Source organism: Dama dama, chromosome 6 (genome assembly GCF_033118175.1).
Source record: "Dama dama isolate Ldn47 chromosome 6, ASM3311817v1, whole genome shotgun sequence".
Lineage (NCBI taxonomy): Eukaryota > Metazoa > Chordata > Mammalia > Artiodactyla > Cervidae > Dama > Dama dama.
In genome coordinates, this window is record NC_083686.1 from 31,305,713 (window position 1) to 31,322,056 (window position 16,344).

The 16,344-nt window shown below is 38.2% G+C and overlaps 1 protein-coding gene across 2 annotated transcripts in view; it reads left to right on the forward strand.

The window, feature by feature from the left end:
• LOC133058534 (UDP-glucuronosyltransferase 2C1-like) overlaps positions 1 to 7,772 on the forward strand; it is a 45,746-nt gene extending 37,974 nt beyond the window's left edge. The window contains exons 5-6 of one of the 2 annotated variants that reach the window (XM_061145238.1): positions 737 to 956; positions 7,303 to 7,770. In XM_061145238.1, the coding sequence (XP_061001221.1) occupies positions 737 to 956; positions 7,303 to 7,582 (500 nt within the window). In that variant the 3' untranslated portion in view covers positions 7,583 to 7,770. Of the gene's footprint in view, positions 1 to 736; positions 957 to 7,302 lie in introns of both variants that reach the window. The other variant, XM_061145237.1, reaches the window with a different exon arrangement.
• Positions 7,773 to 16,344: the final 8,572 nt, after the last annotated feature.

Consider the following 16,344-nt stretch of genomic DNA (forward strand, 5'->3'; position numbering starts at 1 on the left):
TGATGGCATCCAGCCATCTCATCCTCTGTCATCCCCTTCTCCTCCTGCTCCCAATCCCTCCCAGCATCAGGGTCTTTTCCAATGAGTCAATTCTTCGCATGAGGTGGCCAAAGTGTTGGAGTTTCAGCTTCAGCATCAGTCCTTCCAATGAACACTCAGGACTGATCTCCTTTAGGATGGACTGGTTGGATCTCCTTGCAGTCCAAGGGACTCTCAAGAGTCTTCTCCAACACCACAGTTCAAAAGCATCAAGTTTTCAGCACTCAGCTTTCTTTAGAGTCCAACTCTCACATCCATACAGGACCACTGGAAAAACCATAGCCTTGACTAGAAGGACCTTTGTTGGCAAAGTAATGTCTCTGCTTTTTAATATGCTCTCTAGGTTGGTCATAACTTTCCTTCCAAGGAGTAAGCATCTTTTAATTTCATGACTGCAATCACCATATGCAGTGATTTTGGAGACCCCCCAAATTGTGCATATATATATATATATATATATATATATACACACACGCTTATGTATATATTATAATTATGCTAATTATTCTTAGCCTGGACTAATTAATTGCTGCTTTCTTTGGAGCCTATTAGAATTTGTATGAGGCCTCATGGCACAGAATTATATAGAAGATGTCATTTAATATAATTAATGATTTATGAAGGTATCATGATTTTCTGTTTCTGACATTCTTACAACTTAGAATAATTTTTTTTTTTTTTTTTTTTTAATTTTTAGGTCATCCCAAAACCAGAGCTTTTATCACTCACTGTGGAACCAATGGGATCTATGAAGCTATTTACCACGGGGTCCCTATGGTTGGAATTCCTATGTTTGGTGACCAGCATGATAATGTTGCTCGTATGAAAGCCAAAGGGGCAGCTGTTGAAGTAGACTTGCAAAGAATGACAAGTGCAGATCTGCTTAATGCTTTGAAAGCAGTTATTAACAACCCTTCGTGAGTAGAGTTTATATTCTTTTCTAAGAAGGAGCATCTTGTTTCTTGAAGAATAATCAGTTTCATAAATTTTTTAATTGATAACTTTTGCATAATCACCAGCACATACCTAGTGGCAAATTAGATTATTTTATGCTTCCTAAATGTTGTGGAAGTACTTTGTCACCTACCACTAATGGGTGATAGATTACAACCTTGAAGAAATACTACATTTATTTAAAGAAAATGAGCTATTGTTGAAAACATACACATTTCTATTAATAATAGTACTTTTATTTATAACCCTCTTAAAAATTGTAGATATTATCACTATAAAGAGTTTAGGCAATATGACAAAAACAAAGGTAAATAAAAATAAAAACTCACTCAACTCTCCTCATGTAGCTATAATTAATGACAGTTTAGAAAACTGTTATTTCCTTGTGCTAATTTATAAATAGAAAATAATATAATGAATTTGCTTAAAAAATAGAACTATATTTGTTAGTTAAAAATTTCTTATATTGGATTTATTTTAAATTAAAACCAGAGAAAGAGAATGAAGGAAAATTGAGATCCAAATGGAGGTAGAGAAGACCCCAGCCTCCTCATTCCTTGACAAAGAACAACAGTTAGACACTATTCATGAACAAAATAATTTCTGGGAGTGCCCTAAAGACCATGTAAGAAATTTTAGCAACACAGTAGAACAAAAAAAAAAAAAAACAAAAAAAAAAACTGAGATAAATCACACAAGAACAGAATGATGACAGTTTTATTTTACCAGCATCATCCCCAAGCCAGCATTACTCATCACTGAGAGAGAACTTTCAGCTAGAAAGAATTCCTTGGCAGAAAAAGAAGAATGGGTTGAGTAACCAATTTCTAAAGCCTTCTGGGGCACAGAAATAGAAAAACAAATTCTAAATTTGTATGCAACCACAAGAGATCACAAAGAGCCAAAGCAATCCCAAGAAATAATGAAGTTGGAGGCATCCCACTTCTTATTTCAAACTGTACTACCAAGCTATAGTAATTTAAAAAAGATGCCATTGGAATAAAAATAGACATACAGACCAATGGAAAGGATTGAGAGGCCTGAAACAAACCCTCATATGTAAAGTTGAAAAATATTTGGAAAAAAAAAAAAAAATGAAGAATACTCAATAGGAAAAGTGTTGTCTATTCAATAAGTAATAGTGGGGAAACTAAATAATTATATGCAGGAGAGTGAAATTTGGACCCCTATATTACATTACTTACACAAATTGACTAGAAATAGACTAAAGACTTAAGCAAAAGACCTGAAACCATAAAGCTGCTATCTTAAAACAGGAGGAAAAGTTCCTTGACAAGGGTCTTAGAAACAAATTTTGGGATATTTGGGACACCAAAAATACAAGGAACCAATGCAAACCTCAATAGGTGGGGCTGTATCAAGCTCAAAAACTTCTGCACAGCAAAAGAAATTGAAAGGCTGTTGCTAAACGGTAAGACGCCGGGATTCTTGGCCTCCGGAGGAGATGAATTAAATCCGGGGCCAGAGACGAGGCTGGATCGCTCAGAGCTTTTGTGTAATAAAGTTTTATTAAAGTATAAAGGAGATAGAGAAAGCTTCTGACATAGGCATCAGAAGGGGGTAGAAAGAGTACCCCCCTTCTAGTCTTTAGCTGTATGTTATATAGTCACTCACAGTCTGTTAATGAAAAGAAAGGAATGTCTTAAAATTTAGAATGGCACCAGATAATTCATCCCCGGCCATAAAATGATTGACTTGAATCTTGTAGAAGGGCAGATTCCCAAACAAATAGTTTCATTTACATAGATTAGGGGAACAATATCTGAGTAAGTAGGTTAGGCCATTTGGCGGAATTTACAGAGTCTGGGGTAAATTAACATATCTTAAGACAAACACTTCAATAAGAAAAAAATGTATTGGTTAACTCAAGGTTTGAGAATAGTTAGCTTCAGGTGAAACCAGGTGTCATGGCAACACAACATTTTAAGAGAAACATCCTTTTAAATTTGTATAGAGAAGAAAAAAATATCGCTGGTTTGTTTCCTCCTTCCGCTTAAGAGAGAAAAAAATGTCTGGCACTTGCAGCCTATTTCCTCTGTTTGGAGACCCCTGGCCTTCCTGCCTGTTACCCTTTCAAAATGATCTATAAAATGAAAGGGAATCCACAAAATTGGAGAACACTTTGAAAAGTATACATCTGATAAGAGATTAACGTACAAACGATATAAGGAACTCATTATTCAATAGCAAAAAAAATTTTTTTTTTTTAAATGAGCAGAGGTACTGAATAAGTGTTTTCCCAAAGAAAACATGCAAATGGCCAACAGGTTCATGAAAAGGGGCTTCAAGTCACTAAGCATCAGGAAATACAAATCAAAATCCCACCTCATACCTGTTAAAATTGTTGTTGATGCTGTTTATTCACTAAGTTGTGTCCAGCTCTGCGACCCTACAGACTGCGGCATGCCAGTCTCCTCTGTCCTCCACTGCCTCCCAAAGTTTTCTCAAATTCATGTCCATTGAGTTGGTGATGCTATCTAACCATCTCATCCTCTGCCACCCCCTTCTCCTTTTGCCTTCAATCTGCACCAGTATCAGGGTTTTTTCTAATGAGTCGGCTCTTCACATCAGGTGGCCACAGTATTGGAGTTTCAGCCTCAGCACCAGCCCTTCCAGTGAATATTCAGAGCTGATTTCATTAAGATTGACTGGTTTGATCTCCTTGTGGTCCAAGAGACTCTCAAGAGTCTTCTCCAGCACCACAATTAAAAGCATCAAATCTTTGGTGCTCAACCTTCTTTACGGTCCAGTGGTAAAGAATCCATGTGTCAATGCACGTGCCACGGGAGATGCAGGTTCAATCCCTGAGTTGAGAAGATTCCTTGGAGTAGAAAATAGCAATCCACTCAAGTATTCTTGTTTGGAAAATTCCCTGGACAGAGGAGCCTGGGAGGGCTACAGTCCATGGAGTCTCAAAGAGCCAGACTTGACTGAGCACACATGCACAAAATAACATTCATACATGACTACTGGAAAAATCATAGCTTTGACAATGTGGACCTTTGTTGGCAAGGTGATGTCTCTGCTTTTTAATACACTGTCTATGTTTATCATAGTTTTCCTTCCAAGGAGCAAGCTTCTTTTATTTAATTTCATGGCTGCAGTCACTGTCTGTAGTGATTTTGGAGCCCAAGAAAGTTAAATCTACCACTGCTTCCAATTGTTCCCCTTCTATTTGACATGAAGTGATAGAACTGGATGCTGTGGTCTTAGTTTTTTGAATACTGAGTTTCAAACCAGCTTGAAACTGTTAGAATGGTCATCATCAAAATACAAGGTCTAAGAAGTATTGGTGAGGATGTAGAAAAAGAGGAACTCCAGTGCACTCCAGGTGGGAATGTAATTTGATACAGCCCTTATGGAAACTAGTATGGGAACTCCTCAAAAGATTAACAATAGAACTACTAGATGATCCACTGGAGAAGAAATAGGTTACCCACTCCAGTATTCTTGGGCTTCCCCTGGGGCACAGCTGGTAGGGAATCTGCCTGCAATGTGGCAGAGCTGGGTTCGATCCCTGGGTTGAGAAGATCCCCTGGAGAAGGGAACGACTACCCACTGCATTATTCTGGCCTGGAGAATTCCATGGGCTGTATAGATCCTGGGGTAGCAAAGAATTGGACATGACTGAATAACTTTCAGCGAAATTGATTCAGTAAGACTGAGTAATCTCATTTCTGGATATATATCTAAGGGAATGAAAACAGAATATGGAAGAGATATCTTCACCCCAGTGCTAATTGCAGCATGATTCATGGTAATGAAGATATGACTAAAACCTGTGTTTGTCAGTGGATGAATAAAGAAAATGTGGTATATGTATGTAAAGGAACATTATTCAGCAAATAGGACAAAGGAAATACTGTCATTCATGAAAACATGGCATTGTGCTAAGTGAAGTAAGTCAGACAGTGAACAACAAATATTATTCAATGTCACTTATACATGTAATCTAGAAATTCAGAGAGCAGAGTGGTGTTTTCAGGGCCTAGGACTTGGGAGACTGGTGAGGCAAACTTTGAATAATAGGGCACAGGTTTGAGTAATAAAATAAATAAGTTCTGGAGGAACTTTTTACAACATGGTGATTAGCTGTAATCACAAACAAATAAATTATCAATAATGAAAGATTACATTTATTATGTAATTCTATTTCATATAAATAAAACAAATATATTCTTTGGAAAAAGAAACTATATTAAAATTAAAAGAATTGCCAGGCTGGGATAAATATTTCTTTAATAGCAGATAAATTCTTACTAAAAATTTTACATAAATCTGTAAATAAGCATTGACGTTAAAGATTAAAATAATTTTTAAAATATTTCATTTTTTTCAGTATTGGATGGCTTTTCACTAAAGTCACTTAACTTCCTATCAGTATCTCTCTTTTCAGTTTAACTTATTTTTAATTGGAGAATAATTGCTTTACAATGTCATATTGGTTAGTACTGTCCAACAGTGTGAATCATCCTTAAGTATACTTATATTCCCTCCCTCTTGAGCCTCCCTCTGACCCCCATCCCATCCCATCTCTGTGTCTGTGTGTGTTGCTCAGTTATGTCCGAGTCTTTGTGACCCCATGGACTGCAGCCCGTCAGGCTCCTCTGTCCATGGAAATCTCCAGGCAAGATTATTGGAGTGGGTTGCCATTTCCTTCTCCAGAGAATCTTCTGACCCAGGGATCAAACCTCAGTCTACTGCATCTCCTGCATTGGCAGGCAATTTTTTTTTTTTTTTTTTTTTCCACTGAGCCACCTAGGAAACCCCAGAGCACCAGGTTGAGCTTCCTGGGTTACACAGCAGCTTCTAACTGGCTTTATCTACTTTACACATGGTGTGTATATATGTCAGTGTTACTCTTTCAGTTCATCCCAACCCTTGCTACCCTGGCTGTATCCACAAGTGTGTTCTCTATGTCTGCATTTCTATTCCTATTGTACAAGTGGGGTTACCAGTACATTTTTTTCTAGGTTCCAATATTAATAGATGATGCTTAATTTCCTCTTTCTGACTTACATCACTCCGTAAAAGAGGCCCCAGGTCCCATCAGTGTGCTTTAAACATCACATCTTAGATTAGTTTGCTATAGTATCAGTGTAATATTATCAAAGTTGACAATGTGCACATCTTGTCTGTGACCATAATTTCCAATATCATTTAGCATTTGTTTCAGATTTATATTGATTTAATGATGCAATTTGTGTTTTATCATACTTTTTCAATTCATTTTATTAACTTTTTATCTGATAAATATTTTGTTACTGTGTCTGTCTTGGAACTTCTGTTGATATTGTTTGTTTTCCTGAGATGTATTCAGAGTTACTTATTCCTTATATTCTTGTGTATTTAGAAAGTCCTGCCTGGTTTTTTAAAACCAAAGGGGAAAAGGGTTTTGTTTAAGATTTTCTGGTTTATAGTTCTCTTCCTCAGAACTTTTTACATGCTGTTCCACCATTTTTCACAAGGTAATGTTCCATATTTTCTATCAAAGATGACTGCACTTCAGTGTGGGTGAATAATCCCCCTCCTTCACAAACCCAAGGAAATCTTGCTTCTAAGTCAGCCATTCAAAGCTTTAAACCAAAACCCTATCTGTTCCTTGACAGAAGTTAGAAAGATTCGTGTTCTAACAATTGCCATCCTTCCATCTCACCACTGCATGTGCAGCCCTCGGTAGCCTGAAGCAAAAATTCCAGCATGTATTCAGTCTCAGGCCCTACTTCTTGCCCAGAGGGTCACATGAAGCTTTTTGTTTGCATCTGGAATGTCAGGACCATGGAGATCACAGACCAAAACCATTTCCTGTTACTGTTGAAGTCTTGTTGACACTGATACTCCAGATCGAACCTGGGGAAGAGTGAAAGGGTGAGAGAAGGATTCCTTTTTCACAGATCTGCCCTCAATGCTGCTTCCTGACACTATCATGTTCCCAATGCCACACTCAGCAAGTGAGATCAAAATTCTATATTCTCAAGCTACATATTAATCCATTCCTATTTCTGTACTTCCAGAATGCTATTTCCAACTGGCAATTATTTTCTCTCCTGCCTCCAGTAATTACTGAGACTATAAGGCATCAAACACATTCCAACTGATAGGCCATCATATCTAGAAATATCTCAAGAGGAAACAAACTGTCATATGCTTTCTGTAATCTCAGTGATATCATTTATCACACAACTGATCATATAATTACGCAATATACTTTTAACAATATACAACAGTTTTAGGTATATGGTGTCCTTAATAAACTTTTCAAGTTGTTATTTATATATTCAATTTTAGCTATAAAGAGAACGCTATGAAGTTATCAAGAATTCACCATGATCAGCCTGTGAAACCCCTGGACCGAGCAGTCTTCTGGGTTGAGTTTATCATGCGCCACAAAGGAGCCAAGCACCTTCGCCCAGCCTTCCATGACCTCACCTGGTACCAGCACCACTCTTTGGATGTGATTGGCTTCCTGCTAGCTTGTGTGGCAACTGTTGCATTCCTGGTCACTAAATGTTGCCTGCTTTTTTGCTGCAAGTTTGGTAAAACTGCAAAGAAGAAAAAGAGAGAGTAGCATTTTTTTTTTTTTTTTTTTTAAGCAGTTGACCTGGAATCCTTGGAATGGTTCATTGAAGTAACCAGCCATTGATTAGTATAGATTCCTCTCCTACTCCACTGGATCCTTGTCCATTCCTCAGTTTACCAAGCCAAAAATCAAAGACTTACTCCCAAAATATGCCACATGATTCAGAAATAAACTTTAAAATAATCTATTCTTGAAAAAGAGAATGTAAACAATTAAACAAATGGAAGTTACTACCATTAAAGGCTCAGTGTTTTATTTATCAATTTTATTTCAACCAGTTGAGCTGCTGTTTGAGGTCTTAGGAACATAATGATTAATTCTATTTTCAGTATTGAACATATTGAATATTTCCTGAAGATCTAACATGATTTTGGGTTCAGTGTCTACTCATTATTACTCACTCTCTAAAGAAACTGGACAAGGAGTAGTGTAGAGTACAGTCTAGCCAGAGCTTCCCTTCCAGTCAGGATGGTCAGGAGAGTCTGAGTTTCTACTCTGCGGTAACGCACATTTTGCTGCCTGCTGCCTGCTAAGTCACTTCAATCATGTCTGACTCTTTGCGACACCCTGGACTGTAGCCTACCTGGCTCCATTGTCCATGGGAATCTCCAGGCAAGAAATACAGGAGCTGGTTGTCATTCCCTTCTCCAGGGGATCTTCTCAACCCAAGGATCGAACCTGCATCTCTTATGTCTCCTGCATCCATAGGCAAGTTCTTTACCACTAGCCCCACCTGGGAAGCCTTAAAGCACATTTTACACCATCAGTTTTCTTTCAGATGACACAGCAGACTTTTTCCCGTTTGTAAACACTATTTTCCATCTTTCATTTCAAGATTCCCCTTCATTTGGATATTAATAGTGATAATACTTCATTTGTATTATATGAATAACCCTTCCTGGCTTCAGAGAACTAGCTGATTATCATATGTTAGCAAGGTGGTTGGTACAATAGAGCAAAAGTAAATGATTAGAATTTAATACCTACCCTTTTAAATTAACTTAAAAATCTATTTAATTCTTCCTACATTAATTTTATTTACAAAGTACATAAGTAAAAAAGAAGCAGCAAACTACTAAAAAGCCACACTGCAAATACTTTTGGAGGAATATGTATTTCTCAAAAATGCTATTTGCTATGTGGATAATTTCTCCAATAAATGGAAACCTGGGAGTTTGCACATTTCTTCCTTTTCCTTTGTCTCATCACTTTTCCTGGCCTCTCATGAACTGTACTGTGACCACTAAACTAAGCACAAGTACCTAGACGTCTTATTAACTAGTGTCAGCCAGAACTCTGCAGTAACATCAGGATAAAAGATGATTTTTAATAAAAATAAAGATGTCTTTTCCTTTCTTTTCTAAAAAAATCTATCTTCCAGTATGTTGCCCTTGAGATCTATCCTCCAGTATGTTTTGACCTTGAGATCAAAAAACTATTCGGTCTTACTGTGATAGCATTACACAGTGGTAATCAAGTTCATTAAATGATCTACCACAGCTTTTGATATTTATAATCCAAGCTTGCATCTGTATCTTAGAATAATTATAAATCACTTGAGCAGTTATCTGCTTTTTACAACAACAGTGGCACAAATAACAACAAGGTAAAGATAAATTTATTTTTAGATGTGAAATTAACTATAAAGAGATTTTCTCAATTGTATGATGTTTTGAATAATTAATTATAATGATTTAAGGTATACAGTTTAAAAAGGGTAAACATAATTTTGTCTTGCTTATGATAAAATTAATGTAACCAAACCTACAATTTACCAAGTGCTATATTCTGGCAATAAGATAATGTATTTTCCTAAAATATTGTTTAAAATCATAATTTAATCTTTTGTTACTTTCTACCAATGTCAAGGTATACCATCACTTTTTTTTTTTTTTAATAACCAAATGAGGTAGCATAAAGAGTTTAAGCAAACTCATGATATGGATACCTTGAACAATTTCTGAGTTTATTCAAAAGAACTACCATAACAAATAAATGAATAAATTATATCATGTAGAGACCAATGTTTTTCTTAACCACAATTTTCACCTATTTAAATATCTATACATTATTATATTAAATACATTAACAACATGGCAGTGATTTTAGGTATGCACAAGCTAAACCTTTGTAACATGTCATATATTTCCAGTTTAAGTTTGATAAAATATTTTTCAGGAGTTTGATGATCTCTGATCTTTCTTGTCAGTTAAAATAGCAAGCTTTAATATACTTTATTTTTTAAAATATTTACACTTGATATGTGACTATTTTATGAAATCCTGCTCAAGTTTCTTCTCAGTCATGACAATAGAAAACATTAATGTGCTGTGCTGTGCTAAGACACTTCATTTGTGTCTGACTCTTTATGACCCTATGGACTGTAGCCTGATAGGCTTCTCTGTTCAGGCAAGAATACTGAAGCAGGTTGCCATTTCCCGCCCCCCACTCCACCGCCCCTCAGGGTATCTTCCCGATCCAGGGATTGAATCTGAGTCTCTTAGGTCTCCTGCATTGGCAGGTGGGCTCTTTAACACTAATGCCAACTGGGAAGCTCGAAAATGCTAATAGGGGGATGAAAATATTTTATACTTGTGGCTCAGATCATGAACTTCTTATTACAAAATTCAGACATAAACTGAAGACAGTAGGGAAAAATCACTAGGCCATTCAAGTATAACCTAAATAAATCCCTTATGATTATACAGTGAAGTGACAAATAGATTCAAAGGATCATATCTGATAGATAGAGTGCCTGAAGAACTATGGATGGAGGTTCGTAAATTTGTACAGGAGGCAATGATCCAAACCATCTCTAAGAAGAAATGCAAAAAGGCAAAATGGTTGTCTGAGGAGGCCTTACAAATAGCTGAGAAAAGAATACATGCTAAAGGCAAAGGAAAAAAGGAAAGATATACCCATTTGAATGCAGAGTTCTAAAAAACACCAAGGAGAGATAAGAAAACCTTCCTAAGTGATCAATACAAAGAAATAGAGCAAAACAATAATATGGTAAAGATTAGAGATCTCTTCAAGAAAATTAGAGATACCAAGGGAACATTTCATGCAAAGATGGGCTCAATAAAGGAGAGAAAAGGCATGGGCATAACAGAAGCAGAAGATAATAAGAAAAGGGGGCAAGAAAACACAGAACTATACAAAAAGATCTTAATGACCCAGATAACCATAATGGTGTGATCACTCACTTAGAGCCAGACATCCTGGAGTACAAAGTCAAGTGGGCCTTAGGAAGTGTCACTATGAACAAATTCCACCTCAACTATTTCAAATCCTAAAAGATGGTGCTGTGAAAGTGCTGCATTCAATATTCCAGCAAACTTGGAAAACCCAGTAGTGACCACAGGACTGGACAAGGTCAGTTTTCATTTCAATCTCAAAGAAGGGCAATGACAAAAGATGTTGAAACTAAAACACAACTGCACTCATCTCAGTTCAGTTCAGTCGCTCAGTTGTATCCGACTCTTTGTGACCCTAAGAACCGCAGCACGCCAAGCCTCCCTGTTCATCACCAACACCCGGAGTTCACCCAAACCCATGTCCATTGAGTTGGTGATGCCATCCAACCATCTCATCCTCTGTTGTCCCCTTCTCCTCCTGCCCCCAATCCCTCTCAGCATCAGGGTCTTTTCCAATGAGTCAACTCTTCGCATGAGGTGGCCAAAGTACTGGAGTTTCAGCTTCAGCATCAGTCCTTCCAATGAACACCCAGGACTGATCTCCTTTAGGATGGACTGATTGGATCTCCTTGCAGTCCAAGGGACTCTCAAGAGTCTTCAACACCACAGTTCAAAAGCATCAATTCTTCGGCGCTCAGCTTTCTTTATAGTCAAGCTCTCCCATCCATATATTACTACTGGTAAAACCATAGCCTTGACTGGACGGACCTTTGTTGGCAAAGTAATGTCTCTGCTTTTTAATATGCTGTCTAGGTTGGTCATAACTTTTCTTCCAAGGAGTAAGTGTATTTTAATTTCAGGGCTGCAATCTCCATCTGCAGTGATTTTGGAGCCAATAATAATAATAATAATAATGTCAGCCACAGTTTCCACTGTTTCCCCATCTATTTGCCATGAAGTGATGGGACCAGATGCCATGATCTTAGTTTTCTGAATGGTGAGCTTTAAGCCAACCTTTTCACTCTCCTCTTTCACTTTTATCAAGAGGCTCTTTAGTTCTTCTTCACTTTCTGCCATAAGGGTGGTGTCATCTGCATATCTGAGGTTATTGATATTTCTCGCAGCAATCTTGATTTCAGCTTGCTTTTCTTCCCGCCCAGCATTTCTCATGATGTACTCTGCATATAAGTTAAATAAGCAGCGTGACAATATACAGCCTTGATGTACGCCTTTGCCTATTTGGAACCAGTCTGTTGTTCCATGTGCAGTTCTAAATGTTGCTTCCTGACCTGCATACAAGTTTTTCAAGAGGCAGGTCAGATGGTCTGGTATTCCCATATCCTTCAGAATTTTCCACAGTTTATTGTAATCCACACAGTTAAAGGCTTTGGCATAGTCAATAAGCAGAAATAGATGTTTTTCTGGAACTCTTTTCTTTTTTTGATGATCCAGCGGATGTTGGCAATTTGATATCTGGTTCCTTTGCCTTTTCTAAAACCAGCTTGAACATCTGGAAGTTCACGGTTCACGTATTGCTGAAGCCTGGGTTGGAGAATTTTGAGCATTACTTTACCAGCATGTGAGATGAGTGCAATTGTGTGGTAGTTTGCTATCAAAGCAGTGCTCAAAATTCTCCAATCAGGGCTTCAGTACTGTGAGAACCAAAAACTTTTAGTTCAAGCTGAATTTAGAAAAGGCCGAGGAACCAGAGATCAAATTTCCAACAACCTTTGGATGATAAAAAAAGCAAGAGAGTTCCAGAAAAACATCTACTTATGCTTCATGACTATTCTAAAGCCATTGACTGTGTGGATGGCAACAAAGTGGAAAATTCTTCAAGAGATGAATTGATACACCTTACCAGTCTTCTTAGAAATCTGTATGTAGATTAAGAAGCAAGAGTTACAACCGGACATGGAACACACACTGGCTCCAAACTAGGAAATGAGTACGTACAGGCTGTATATTGTTACCTTGCTTATTTAGCTTATAAGCAGAGTACATCATGTGAAATGCCTGGCTGGATGGAGCATAAGCTGTAATCAAGATTGCCAGGATAAATATCAATAACCTCAGATAAGCAGATGATACCACCCTTATGACAGAAAATGAAGAGGAACTAAAGAGCCTCTTGGTGAAAGTGAAAGAGGAGAGTGAAAAAGCTGACTTAAAACTCAACATAAAAAAAATGAAGATCATGGCATCTGGTTCCACCACTTCATGGTAAATAGATGGGGAAACAAGGGATACCATGACAGACTTTATTTTTGGGGGCTCCAAAATCACTACAGGTGATGACTGCAGCCATAAAATAAAAGATGCTTGATCCTTGGAAGTAAAGCTATAACAAATCCAGACAGTGTGTTAAAACACAGATACACTACTTTTCTAACAAAGGTCCATATAGTGAAAGCTATGGTTTTTCCAGTAGTCATGTATGGATGTGGGAGTTGCATGATAAAGAAGCCTGAACATGAAAGGATTCATGCATTTGAGCTGTGGTGTTGGAGAAGACTCTTTAGAATCATTCGGACTGCAAAAAGTTCAAACTAGTCAATCCTAAAGGAAATCAGTTCTGAATATTTTTGGAAGGACTCATGTTGAAGTGAAGCTCCAATATTTTTCCACCTGATGCAAACAGCGGAATCATTAGAAAAGAACCTGATGCTGAGAAAGATTGAAGGCAGGAGGAGAAGGAATCGACAGAGAGTGAGATGTTTAGATGACATCACTGACTCAAGGGCAAGCTGAGTTTGGGCAAGCTCCAGGAGTTGGTGAAGGTCAGGGAAGCCTGGTGTGCTGCAGTCCATGGGGTAACATAGAGTTGGATATGACTGAGTGACTGAACAGTGAAGTGTATATACACATATATGTGAACACAAAGTCACATTCTATACATTATAAAAATGACTCACATTTTTGGTTTTTAATTTCAAACTTGCTTGCTTTTTAAAATGAAGAAAGCGCTTTTTTCTGTCATGTTTTATCTATTTAACCAAAAATAATGATTTTCTGTGTTTCAGATTTATCACACTCCTTACGTTTATGAGATTATCTGCTGTATTTTAAATGGTAATACAGTTGATATTTAGAAAGGTCTGCTACTCATAAAATAGAGAACTATAAGTTCTGCAGTGTATGTTGAATTACTACTAACCTTCTGCTTCTCAATTTTATTTCCTCCCCAAGTTCTTTGCTTCTGAATCCACTCCAGTTGCACAAAGGTTCTAGTTTCTGACTCCAAACTTACCCAAGGAGACTGAGATTCTAATATCTCATTCTCAGTTCTTTTCACACAAAGACAGTCTTTAATACTCAGATAAAACTGTATATGATATCAGTAACCCATATGGCAACATGAAATGAAAGCACCTTTCACCCTTAAAGGATTTGTCAGACAGTAAAATTATGATTTTTGTATCAAGGGAAGCCACCCCACTATCCTAGGGACCCTTTACCACAATTAATATGCTTCAGTTTAGTTCTTGTCTCCTTTCCAGGCAACCTCCTTCAAAAGGACTTATGCCCTCACTGCTGTTTTCAATGTCCCTGACCTCACAGCAGGCCACTGTCAACCCATGCCTCCGCCAGAGACTCCTGGACACTCAGAGGCAAGTCTAGGTCAGTTCCTTGTATGGTCACTGCTCCTTTCTCCTAGGTCCTGGTGAGCACAAGGTTTTTTTTTGTGTGTGTGTGTGTGTGCCCTCCAAGAGTCTGTTTCCCCGGTCCTGTGGAAGTTCTGTAGTCAAATTCCACTGGCCTCCAAAGTCAAATTCCCTAGGGGTTCTCAGTCCCTTTGCCAAATTCCCAGGTTGGGAAATCTGTTGTGGGTCCTAGAACTTTCTTAGCAGTGTGAGAATTTCTTTGGTATAATTGTCTTGCAGTTTGTGGGTCGTCTGCTCGGTGGCTCTGTGGTGGGGCTAATGGAGACCTCTTCCAAGAGGGCTAATGCCACATGCTACGTGTGTCCCAGATCTGCTGCAGCCAGAGTGCCTGTCCCCAAAGCACTCTCCCAGGCCTCCGCAGGAGGCACTCAAACACTCAAAGGTAGGTCTGATTCAGTCTCTGTGAGACCTTTGATAGCTAGATGCATATGAATGAAATGATTTCAGCAAGCCCAGAGACTTCCAACTTCCATTACATAGAAGATTGCTAAATCTTTTCATGTGAGAAATTTGGCTTTTAACAGTAGTCTTTTAATATTCAGATTACCTGTCCCTCTTTGCAAAACTTGTTATATAGCCTAGCTTCTCCCTTACCTCCTTGGAGTCAGCTTTCTCCCCAGTTGCCAAAGATGCTGCCTCCCAGCTCAAGTCCTAATATTCCCACCAAATAAAACCTAACCCTCAGCTTTTAGGTTGTGCATATCTTTTCCAGTCAACATTGTAAAAGGAGGTAAAGTTTTAAAATGCATGTGTAGTCAAGTATATTTTGAGCTTCCCTGGTAGTTCAGCTGGTAAAGAAACTGCCTGAATGCGGGAGACCTGGGTTCCATCCCTGGGTTGGGAAGATCCCCTGCATAACGGAAGGGCTACCCACTCCAGTAGTCTGGCCTGGAGAATTCCTTGGACTGTATAGTCCATGTGGTTGCAAAGACTCAGACACTACCGAGTGACTTTCACTGTCAGTTTTTGCAGTCAGTTCCGTACTTTTTAAAATCGTTTTGCAGATTTTGCTTTGTGTTCAGAAAATTATATGAATATAAATTATGAAGGAGATGGTAGTATTATGACCAGGAATGAATGAATGCCTAGACTCATCCATCAACCAGATTTCATCCCAATGTGCTATGTGCTATGTCACTTCAATAGTGTCTGACTTTTTGCTACTCTGTGGACTGTAGCCTTATAGGCTCCTCTTTCCATGGGATTCTCCAAGCAAGAACACGGGAGTGGGTTGCCATGCCCTCCTCCAGGGGATCTTCCTGACCCAGAGATCAAACCCATGTCTTATGTCACCTACATTGGCAGGTGGTTTCTTTACCACTAGTGCCACCTGGGAAACCCCTTTATTGCAATGGTTTCTAATAAAAGGTGATGCCTGCAGGCAGCACTAGAGGGAGTCCTGCTCTCATTCCGACAATTCCTACACTTGCTACTCAGTGCAGAGTTTGGTAAAAGGCTGAGTCGACAAGCTCTGATTCCAGGTTAAAATGATTTCCAACTCTGCCCCAGCTCATATTCCCTTTTTCTAACTGAGTACCATATAAAGTGGGGAACAGAATACTTGAGTGTGTCATCTAAGACAGATGGCATGGGCCACTATGAGTCCACTTAAATTGTGGAATGGCGATTAGAGACCAAAAGTCCGTCTAAAGATGGATAGTTCCTCTCTGATTTTAAGTGGGAAGAGGCAAGAGAAATGTTAAGCCATAGGTTCCTGAATTTACTGTCTCTTCACTTGCCCATTCATTTACTAATTTATTTATTTGACCATGCAGTCTTCGTTGCAACATGCAGGTTTTTATTTATTTATTCATTTATTTTAGGTTGTGACATGCAGGATCTTTAGTTGTAGCATGTGAACTCTTTAGTTGCTGTGTGTGGTTATCAAAGCTTTTGCTTTGATACTTCAGAATGATCAAAAGATCAGAGTATTCGGTCACACAAAAGA